This window comes from Budorcas taxicolor, chromosome 2 (assembly GCF_023091745.1).
Source record: "Budorcas taxicolor isolate Tak-1 chromosome 2, Takin1.1, whole genome shotgun sequence".
NCBI lineage: Eukaryota > Metazoa > Chordata > Mammalia > Artiodactyla > Bovidae > Budorcas > Budorcas taxicolor.
This window is the reverse complement of record NC_068911.1, coordinates 6,207,726-6,219,815: the sequence shown is the minus strand read 5'-3', so window position 1 is coordinate 6,219,815 and position 12,090 is coordinate 6,207,726. Positions and strand designations below refer to the sequence as shown.

General features: G+C 38.6%; 2 protein-coding genes across 2 annotated transcripts in view; both read right to left on the bottom strand.

The window, feature by feature from the left end:
* Window positions 1-12,090, bottom strand: part of ZSCAN25 (zinc finger and SCAN domain containing 25) — a 430,575-nt gene that overhangs the window by 330,127 nt on the left and 88,358 nt on the right. The gene's annotated exons all lie outside the window — the stretch shown is intronic.
* The window catches only part of LOC128043211 (cytochrome P450 3A24), a 43,155-nt gene that overhangs the window by 6,142 nt on the left and 24,923 nt on the right, over window positions 1-12,090 (bottom strand). The window contains exons 8-10 of the mRNA XM_052635497.1: window positions 6,997-7,124; window positions 5,861-5,927; window positions 1,908-2,068 (exon numbers count right to left, since the gene is read on the bottom strand). Of these exons, the coding sequence (XP_052491457.1) occupies window positions 1,908-2,068; window positions 5,861-5,927; window positions 6,997-7,124 (356 nt within the window). The remainder of the gene's footprint in view (window positions 1-1,907; window positions 2,069-5,860; window positions 5,928-6,996; window positions 7,125-12,090) is intronic.

Here is a 12,090-nt window from a genome sequence, read left to right as displayed (position 1 = left end):
GGGAAACATTGTAGAGGGTAAGAGTGGCTCAGGAGCCAACACCCCGGATCACAGCTTGACTAGATCAGCACCACGTACACGACTAGTGCCTGGAAGTAGTTCATCTCCCTGTAGCTCAGGTTTCTCATATGTTACATGGAGACAGATGGAGCTGACCCTCCAGAGGGTTGTGTGGCAGAGACACTCACTGCTCACCCAGCATCCATGTTGGCCCCATTTTCCCCATCCCACTTGAAGTTAAGGCCAAATCAGCCAACAGGCTGTGAGGTGATTATGTCAGTTCAGAGACAAATCATTTGAACCCTGGAAAGCAACTCTCGAGTTCCATATTCCACAGATGACAACAAGGTCTCATGTTCCAGATTAGGCAGCTACAAGATGGTGGAAGCTCTGAGTCGGTTTTCCTTCACAACTCTGTGAAGCAGAGCTGTCCACTCCATCCTCCACTAACAATCCATGCTGAATCTGTAGACATAGATTGAAGTAAACCTTTGCTATGAAAGCCCCTGAGATTCCAGGGCTTGTCCATTACTGAGGAATATCCTACCTCTCCTGACTAATAATTTCTCAAAAATTAAACACATTAATAAATAGAAAGTATTTAGAACAGACATATATAGTAAGAAGTATTAGTGTTATTAGCCAATGTGTTATTGTAAGTATTCTTATAAAAAGGAGAGAATGTAACGCCATAGGTAACCTCAGTCTGTTAGTGACCATTCAATCTTCTTGTTCTCAAGAGAATCCCAATATGGGGTTTACCAGAGAATAAATATCATCTCTAATTTATGCAGGCCCTACAAAGTATTTGAAGGACCTAGGATTCTGAAAGGTCATAAGACTTGTCCAAAACCAGTGAGGTCTCATACTCGTGTCCTCCGTTTCCTACCATATATCCTTTCTTGCATAGCAGGCTTCACCTAGTCTAAAGTTTACACTGGGCAGCAGACTAAATTAATGGTCCCAATTCTCCACCATTTCCTCTGTCCATTCCCTTCACCATTAACTCTGCGATGCCCTCCCATTCTGACTCAGGTTGGTCAGTCGGCTCAACCTGACCCGTGGAATATTCACTAAGTGTAATGCTAGCAGAGTTCTGAAAGTCATCCATGGGATTAGGCCTCTTGCTCATGACATCTACAACTGCCTCAAGAAACAGACATGTGGAGATTGAGACACGTGAGGAGCATGTGTGGAGTTGAGTCCATCCAACCACTTAGCTAAGGGCAGCTGAGATCAGCCAATGCACAGACCACAGCAAGTCCAGCCAACATCAATAGGTAACTGTGCAGACACCATAAACTTGGGCAAACTCTAGGAGATAGTGAGGAACAGGGAGGCCTGGCATGCTGCAGTCCATGGAGTCACAAATAGTCCAAAATGACTTAGCAACTGAACAACAACAAATGCAGACACCAGAGTAACAAGTGATGCCACTGAAGTTCAGTGAATTTTAGCTGGAATTATTCTGATAACTGATACCGCTGGACCAACACTTTTTTCAAAATACTTATATCGCTGTGAGTAGCATGAAGTACTTATGTTCTCTCCCTTTGTTTTGTATGCTATACATCCTTCCTAAATGTGTGGTGCTCAATTGCTTAGTCTTCTCCAACTCTTTGTAATCCCATGAACTGTAGCCTGAACAGGCTCCTCTGTCCATGGATTTCCCAGGCAAGAATACTGGAGTGGGTTGCCATTTCCTACTCCAGGGCATCTTCCCAATGCAGGTATTGAACCTGCATTTCCTGCACTGGCAGGAGGATTGGATTCTTTTCCACTGCACCACCTGGGAAAGGAGGTAAATGATTTGATGCTTATGCTTTGGGCAAAAACCTCGTAAGAAGTAGAGAGAAGACAATCATGCTAAGGCTTCACCTTCCCCCTCTCTGGGTATCATCACTCACCTTATTGGGGAAAGTCGCATCAATCTCCTCCTGCAGCTTCTGCTGGACATCAGGGTGAGTGGCCAAAATATACAAAAGGAAGGAAAGCGTATTGCTAGTGGTCTCATAGCCAGCAAAAATAAAGATAACACTTTGGGCCATGAGTTCTTGGTCAGAGAGAGCTAAAAAGAAAGTCGAGACATTTTAGGTAAAGCATGGCAATGTAAAAATCACAGTTTAGATGATGAGACATTCCAGTGTAATTCCCAAACCCCTAGGGGAATCATGTAAAAGTAATTCAGAATCAAACAGCAATTTCCACTCTGTGTCTGCCAAGAAAAAGCCAAGAACTGTTTTAATTGAGTTTTTCCCAAGTCTCTACTATTCTTGGCCCTCTGTTCCTGGCAATACCATAGCCCCACCAACACAGCTGGGTAATTTCAAGAGATGGCATTTCTGTCTAAAATCTAGTCAATGTGTCCCTTAGAGAACTGTAAAAGAACTATAGCTCCAAGTAAAATGGAGTAGCATTCCCTTCTAGAATATTTTAAATTATTCCACTTAACGTACAGTTTGATTTTGTTTTTTTGAGAGATTTACAGTACTAAGGCTACATGGTAGGGAAATTAAATTATATTTTATCAAAACTTGTTTCCAGGAACATAGAGTACATACAATATTGGGCTACAGTTAAACTCTTGCTACTCAAAGAGTGGTCCACGGACCAGCAGCATGAGCAGGATCTAGAAGCTTAATACAAATTCAGTGTCTCAAATCCCAAAAACCTAGAACTACGGAAACAACCCACATGAACTTTCAAGAGATATGGAGATGTATGTGCACAATGTAGCCTGAGAGGCATGAATTATGTCCTTGAGAGTCATCAGGTAATACAAGACCTGGGGCACAAGTCTTCAAGGGGAGGATCGAGATATGTATAGAAGCTACAGAAATCAACAAAAAACTTGAAGAGTTGTGATGATCCTAGTCTAATCATTTCATTAAAATAGAAAGAATGTGTGCCTATAAGGACATAGGTCAGTGTGAAATATAGAAAAATTAGGTCCAGGGAGTAGAATTAGCAATGCTGATTCAACTCTGGCCTGAAGGTCATCCTCTCAGTATACACCCCCTCTTTCTGCTCTTCTTTATTCTTATCAAACAGCCCTGTGATTATACACTGGTCTCCATTTTTATTTTTTCCCGAGAGACCAAACATGCTCAGGCTCTCAGCTATTTGATGGGACTGAAGTAGGATCTTTGTTACTTAGAGCACTCAACTCAACATAGTACCTGCCCCAAACAAGCAATTAGCAATAAAAGCAGTACAAAATGAGTGCAATAAAGATCTACAAAGTTCTAATTCCCTAGTGATGATATCTGTGATGCTATTATCAATAAATTCAACCCTCAAATTCTTTCTCCAGTGAGCATAAACCACATAATACTCAAAATTTAGAGTTGTGCTAATATATCATTTTTCAAATTTTAATTGATTAAAATTAAATACAATTTGGTATTCAGGTTTCAGTGGCACTCGTCACATGTCAAGTCCTCAACAGACACTTATGCCTAATGATTACTATATTGAACAGAACAGATACACAATATTTCCTTCATCACAGAAAGTTGTATTGAATCATGTACTTAGAAAAATATTAGATGATAATAATAGATAGATATGCTGCTGCTATTGCTGCTAAGTCGCTTCAGTCATGTCCGACCCTGTGCGACCCCATAGACGGCAGCCTACCAGGCTCCACCGTCCCTGGATTCTCCAGGCAAGAACACTGGAGTGGGTTGCCATTTCCTTCTCCGATGCATGAAAGTGAAAGTCACTCAGTCACTCCCTGGAAAATCCCATGCAAGAGTGCTGGAGTGGGTTGCCATTGCCTTCTCCAAGACAGATATAAGTAGGCATATAAACAGGTATAGACATACTGAGAATGGGATGCAGTTTATCCCTGCTTTGAAGAACTAATTTTACAAAATTCATTATTTTGTGAGATGGTTATCAATCCATTTATAGCTTCAGATTAATCATATAGGAGTATTCATGTCATAGAATTAAAACACACCAGGGTCTTTTTGTTTGACAGAGAGAGAGCATGTTTATATCAGTGATTTGTGGTAGATACAGAAATCTTTTTTTATTTAACATAAGTATAAAAATATTTGATGTTCTGACAGTTGTCCACTGAGAGGATCTGGAAGCAAAGAAACCCTAGAAGCAATGAGCATTTCTAGAACCCAAATTTTGGGTTCTAAATACCTTTTCTCACTAAATAGAACCAGAACTTCTTACGAAATGGCTTATTCCAGGGGAAATAGAAGAGAAAGCTGGAGTGCCTTGCATTAGGAAGTGAGGTTCTTGGAAAATGATAAATGAAAAGGATACAGGATACTCTGTATACCACAGTGGTAGACACACATCATTATACATTTATCAAAAGCCATAGAATGTACAATACCAAGATTGAACCCAGGTGGAAACTATTGTCTTTGGGTGATAATAATGTATCAGTATAGGTTCATTGATTGTAACAAGTGTATCACTCCAGTATGGACTTCTGATATTGAGGAAGGCTATATGTAGGTGGGGGCAGAATGTATTTTGGTAAACTCTCTATTCTTCACTCAATTATGCTTTTTAAATTTCTGCTAAAAAAAATAGCCTAAAAAATGTCTAAGGAGAAAAAAAGTAAAATATATATAGGAGCCCACTTGAAAGGGCTCCAGTGGACAAACCTGATAATTTGAAAATCAAATTGAAGAGTGATGTGAGAGAGTAAGTTAGTTATACATGAGATTATCCTGATATAAATAAATAAATGATTGGGGGAGAATGGAGAGCTCTCCCTATGAAAGAATATCAGCTCATAAACACAGAAGAATGATGGGTTTTGAAAGGCATCATGTGTTGATGTATTGCAAAACCAATACAATATTGTAAAGTAATTAGCCTCCAATTAAAATAAATAAAGATGGTAATGATAACCCTGTATGCGAGACAGCAAGAGACACAGATGTATAGAACAGTCTTTTGGACTCTGTGGGAGAGGGAGAGGGTGGGATGATTTGGGAGAATGACATTGAAACATGTATAATATCATACATGAAACGAATTACCAGTTCAGGTTCGATGCATGATACAGGATACTTGCGGCTGGTGCACTGGGATGACCCAGAGGGATGGTATGGGGAGGGAGGTGGGAGAGGGGTTCAGGATGGGGAACACGTGTATACCCGTGGCGGATTCATGTTGATGTATGGCAAAACCAATACAATATTGTAAAGTAATTAGCCTCCAATTAAAATAAATAAAATTTATATTAAAAATAAAATAAATTTATATTTTTAAAAAAGTCTGCCTCAGGTTTAGGGAAAAAAAAGAAAGGCATCATGTTGTAATCATCATAGCAACAACAGTTTCAGTCAAAAACTATCCATGAATGATAAAACCAGTGGGTGACAATTCGAAGAGGAACAGAATGTTTATAGTCTCAAAGGCTTCTCCCAGAAGTTACGTGTTAATAACAAAGGGGAAAAAAATACACTTTACAGTAGAGTAAGCTGGTGAACACAAGTTTAAAAGTGTTCCAACTTGAGGTCACCAACAATGGGGCAATGTGCCCCCTGATGAATGCAGGGATGAAGCCTTGATGCAAATTTCCAGGCAGAGGTTCTGACTTGGTGGGTCTGGAGGAGTCTGAGAACTGATATCGGAACCAAGCTCCCCAGAGGTTCAGCTGTAAGTAATCCACATCATAACTGACTGTCCTTCGATCTCTGAACAAAGTTGTGCCTGCAAACTTCCAGGAAGTATCACAGTCTAATCTTTCTTTCTGCACAAGTGTCTTTCTTCAATTTGGCAGAAATTTCCACCTACGTAGAAAACTTCCTGCACGTTTTCAGAACTGCCCCCTACCTCTGCATCTCCCCACTGTGGCCCCTCTGAAGCTCTCCTTGGTTACCTTTATGATTGTCTGTTTCTTTGGAATTCTGAGAGTTAATCATCAACTGAAGAAAGTCCACACGTGGCTGTAAGCAGAAAGAAATTTCTATGAAAGAAAGTTACTTGTGAAGTTATAGACAAATCAGGAGTGCAGTATTTAACCTCTTTCCTGAGATTATGGCCTCTTATAGAGCAGAAGTCTGACTAGTATTGCCTGAGTCTTCAGTGAACTAATATTCACCTACAGACCTTGGAGAACATGACGTTTCCCAGAGAGAAACCTGCCATCATGTCAACTGCTTTCTGGTCCTCACTCTCTCTGATCTTTGGTTTCTCTGGCTTTTGAAACAGCTTCTTTGCCAAAGAGTTGCCTGCTGTCTCTCCTGTCACACCTGTTTGCTCAGGAGAAAACCCATGACTTTGATCCTTTTTTCTTCCAATTTAAATTCCTAATGAATTACCACACAAATTAATCCCCTCACACTTGCAAAGTACTTTGGCAGCTTATATAGAAGCATCTTCAAGGCCTTGACCCTTTGAGAACTCTATACAGTCTTCAGTGACATCTTGGGTACAAAACCCTCAGTTCCCCTGACCTGCAGACATGCTTGTGCTGGCCTCCAGGCTTCATGAAAGTAAAGGTGGGTTAACCAGCTTGCAGCCTCATGGCCCAGAGAAGACCCCTGCCCATGCCAGACTAGGAGTGGGCTCCAATTTAACACAGAATTCACTCCACCAGTTGCCTGATGGGGCTTTTCATTACACAATCTATAATATAGGAGTCTTGGAATCAAAGTGATTCTTTACCAGTATAACATCTTGGGCATCTATAATATCAGTAAAATCATTTTTAAACAGTAATTCTTATCCTTTGGAATGGAAGTGGTAAAGCTTTCATCTCAACAATATTTATGCAATGACATACTAATGTGCATGCCTACTATTAAAACATCACTCTCTGGCCCATTTTATTTCTTCCCCAATCTCCACCTTTCTCATCCCTCCACAATGATATGTTAATAACCCCCCAGTTCTAAAATCTATACTTCTCTACATATCTTTTAAAAAATACAGAGAAGTTCACAAATCATATGTGTACAGGTTAACAAATTTTCAAAAAGTGAATACCCTCATGTAACCACCACCAGATTTTACCTTTTGATTATCTTTGAGGCGACTTTCTTTTATCCTTTTTACAGATTTTGTCAAAAAATTCACAGCACTTTTGGGAAACATGGTGATATTTAATACTTCAAAGATTGGGACAAGGAATGGAAAGAGTACTATAGAAAAGAGATAATAGAAAAGCACAGTGAAAATTCAAAATTTACACAGCAAGTATAATTTGCTCTATCTCTCAGAGAAAGATACCAGGTTTCTCAACCAGAATAACTCCCTGTACGACCTTTGCTCAGACCTCCAAGCCAATGACTGAGCAAGGCCAAGTCCAGGGGCCATCACTATAGTAGTGAAATCAGTGGTCTTGTCGGTCTTTTGGAATGATCAAAAAAAAAAACAAACCAGGATTATATTCCTTAACTTCATAGTTTTTTATCTATTGGATTGGAATTTCTTTGGATAAATCACACTATAGTGTGCTACTCTAATTAACCATTTTGTGCAAAAAACCATTCAAGATAGAAATAAAACAGTATATATCTTTTAACCACAAAGGAATTAAATTAAAAATCAATAACCAAAATTGGGAAACTCACAAATACATGGAAATTAAACAATACACTCCTAAATAAACAATGAGCTGTATACTATATCAAATATACAACCAGGAATTACTTTGAAATAAATAAAAATGAAACTATTACTTACCAAGATGAATGGGATGTAGAAAAAACAGTGCTCGTGGAAAAGTTTAAGGCTATAAATATCTACTTTTAAAGAGAACAAAGACCTCAAGGCATGAACCTAACTTTCCACCCTAACTCACTGAAAAAAGAAGAGCAAACTCAACCTAAATCTAGAAGAAATTAATAAAGACAAGAGCAGAAAGTAATGAAATACAGAGAATAAAAACAACAGAGAAGATCAATAAAACCAAAAGCTAATTCTTTGAAAAGAACTTTTAAGCTAGTGAAGTGAAACTCTTTTTGACACCATGAACTACAGTTCATGGAATTCTCCAGGCCAGAATACTAGAGTGGGTATCTTTCCCTTCTCCAGGGGATCTTCCCAACCCAGGGATCGATCCCAGGTCTCCTGCACTGCAGGTGGATTATTTACCACTTGAGCCACAAGGGAAACCCAAGAATACAGGAGTGGGTAGCCTATCTCTTCTCCAGCAGATCTTCCCAATCCAGGAATTGAACCGGGGTCTCCTGCATGTAGATGGATTCTTTACCAACTGAGCTATCAGGGAAGCCATTTTAAGCTAGATAGACCAAAGAGAGAGATAGAACTCAAATATGTAGCATCCCAATGAAAGAGGAGAGATTACTGTTGACATTAAAAGAATACCAGGAACAAGGTTCACCAATAAATTAGATAACTTAGAGGAAGTAGACAAATTCCTTAAAAGACATGAAGTACAGAAGCTAACTCAAAAAGAAAGAGACAATCTGAATTTTTCTATTAAAAATTATTAAACAGGAAGGTTGATTCCTCCAGCTTCATTCTTCTTTCTCAAGATTGCTTTGGCTATTCAGGGTCTTTTGTGTTTCCATACAAATTGTGAAATTATTTGTTTTAGTTCTGTGAAAAATATCATTGGTAGTTTGATAGGGATTGCATTGAATCTATAGGTTGCTTTGGGTAGTATACTCATTTTCACTATATTAATTCTTTCAATCCAAGAACACGGCATATTTCTCCATCTATTTGAGTCATCTCTGATTTCTTTCATCAGTGTTTTATAGTTTCCTGTATAGAGGTCTTTTGTTTCTTTAGGTAAATTTGTTCCTAACTATTTTGTTCTTTTTGGTGCAATGATGAATGGGATTATTTCCTTAATTTTCCTTCTGCTTTTTCATTGTTATTATATAGGAATGCAAGGGATTTCTGTGCATTAATTTTATATCCTGAAACTTTACTATATTCATTGATTAGCTCTAGTAATTTTCTCATGGCATCTTTAGGGTTTTCTATGTAGAGGATGATGTTATCTGTAAACACTGTGAGTTTAACTTCTTCTTTTTCAGTCTGGATTCCTTTTATTTCTTTTTCATCTCTGATTGCTGTGGATAGAACTTCCAAAACTATATTGAATAGTAGTGGTGAGAGGGGGAACCCTTGTCTTGTTCCTGATTTTAGAGGGAATGCTTTCAAAGCAATATTGAGAAAGAATGTAACTGGAGGAATCAATCTTCCTGGCTTCAGACTATACTGAAAGAAAGTGAAAGTGTTAGCCACTCAGTCCTGTCTGACTTTTTGTGACCCCATGGTCTATAGTCCTCCAGGTACCTCTGTCCATGGGATTCTCCAGGCAAGAATACTGGAGTGGGTTGCCATTTCCTTCTCCAGGGGATCTTCCCAACACAGGAATTGAACCCAGGTCTCCTGCATTATAGACAGATTCTTTACTGTCTAAGCCACCAGAGAAGAGTATACTACAAAGCTACAGTCATCAAGACAGAATGGTAAAGACAGAATCAATATAGATCAATGGAACAAAATAGAAAGTCCAGAGGTAAATCCATGCACCAAAGATACCTTATCTATGACAAAGGAGGCAAAAATATACAATGGAGAAAAGACAGTCTCTTCAAAAAGTTGTGCTGGGAAAACTGGTCAACTATGTGTAAAAGAATGAAACTAGAATATCTTCTAACACCATACGCAAAAATAAACTCAAAATAGATGAAAGGCCAAAAACTATAAATAGAGGAAAACAAAGGCAGAACACTCTCTGACATAAATCACAGCAAGATGCTCTAGGACTGACCTCCCAGAGTAATGGAAATAAAAACAAAAATAAACAAATGGGACTTAAACTTAAAAGCTTTCCCACAATGAAGGAAACTACAAGCAAGGTGAAAAGATAGCCCTCAGACTGGGAGAATATAGTACCTAATGAAGAAGCTGACAAAGAATTAATCTCCAAAATATACAAGCAGCTCATGCAGTTTGATACCAGAAAAATGAACAGCCAATCAAAAACTGGGCCAAAGACCTAAACAGACATTTCTCCAAAGAAGATATAAAGATGACTAATAAATACATGAAAAGATGTTCAACTTCACTCATTATTCAGTTCAGTTCAGTCATTCAGTCATGTCCAACTCTTTGCAACCCCATGAATTGCAGCACGCCAGGCCTCCCTGTCCATCACCAACTCCCAGAGTTCACTCAAACTCATGTCCATCGAGTCGGTGATGCCATCCAGCCATCTCATCCTCGGTCGTCCCCTTCTCCGGCCCCCAATCCCTCCCAGCATCAAAGTCTTTTCCAATGAGTCAACTCTTCGCATGAGGTGGCCAAAGTACTGAAGTTTCCGCTTTAGCATCATTACTTCCAAAGAACACCCAGGATTGATCTCCTTTAGAATGGACTGGTTGGTTCTCCTTGCAGTCCAAGGGACTCTCAAGAGTCTTCTCCAACACCACAGTTCAAAAGCATCAGTTCTTTGGTGCTCAGCTTTCTTCATAGTTCAACTCTCACATCCATACATGACTACTGGAAAAACCATAGCCTTGACTAGACGGACCTTTATTGGCAAAGTAATGTCTCTGCTTTTGAATATGCTATCGCACTCATTATTAGAGAACTGCAAATCAAAACCACAATGAGGTATCATCTCACATGAGTCAGAATGGCCATTATCAAAAAGTCTACAAACAATAAATGCTGGAGAGGGTTTGGAGAAAAGGAAACTCTCTTACACTGTTGGTGGGAATGCAAACCAGTCCAGCCACATGAAGAACAGTGTGGAGATTCCTTAAAAAACCTGGGAATAGAACTGCCATATGACCCAGCAAGCCCACTGGTAGGCATACACCCCAAGAAAAGCAGAACTGAAAGAGACACATGTACCCCAATGTTCATGGCAACACTATTTACAATAGCTAGGACATGGAAGCAACCTAGATGTCCCTCAGCACATGAATAGATATGGAAACTGTGGTATATATACACAATGGAATATTACTCACTATAAAAATGAACACTTATGAGTCAGTTCTAATGAGGTGGATGAACCTGGAGCCTATTATACAGAGTGAAATAAATCAGAAAGAGAAAAAAATACTGTATATTAATGCATATATATGGAATTTGGAAAGAAAGTACTAACAATCCTACATACACGGCAGCAAAAGAGACACAGATGTAAAGAACAGACTTTTGGACTCAGTGGGAGAAGGCAAGAGTGGGGTGATTTGAGAGAATAGCACTGAAACATGTACATTACCATATGCAAAACAGATGACCAGTGCAAGTTTGATACATGAAGCAGGGCACCAAAGCTGGTGCTCTGGGATAACCCAGAGGGATAGGGTGTGGAGAGAGGTGAGAAGGGGATTTCAGGATGGGGAGACACATGTATACTTGTGACTGATTCATGTTGATGCATGACAAAAAACCTCATAATATTGTAATGTAATTATCTTCCAATTAAAATAAATTAATATACTGGAAAAAATTATTAAACAGAAACTACTCAAAAAGAAAGAAACAATGTGAATAGACCTATAAGAAATATAGTTTGATTTGATAATCAAGAAACTATCCACAACTTGACAATGAAAAGCTCAGGTTCAGATGGTTTCAACACTACTCAAATAATTAAAGAATTAAGGCCAATTTTCCACTAATTCATCAAACAAATAGAATATGACAGAATACTCTGAAAGTCATTCTTCAGAATCAGTATTAACCTGGTGTGAGAAACAGAATAAGATGGTAGAGGAAAAAAAAAAACTATAGACCAATCTATCTTATGACCATGGATACACAAATCCTCAACAAAATACTAGCAAACTGAATCTACTAACATATAAAAAGATGTATACATCATATATAAGTGTACTTTATCCCAGGAATGCAAGGTTGTATAATGTGCCATTTCAATAGAGTAATAAACAATGACCACACAATAATCTAATAGATGCAGAGAAGCATGTAACAAAAATCCAATACGTGCTTGTGATATAAAAAAAAAAAACCTCTCAGCAAACAGCAACAAAGGGACTTTCATCAACCTGATAAAAAGAATCTATGAAAAACATTTAACAACTTACATAAACCCATAGTTAACACTAATACCTAATAATGAAAAACTGGATGATTTTCTCTAAGATT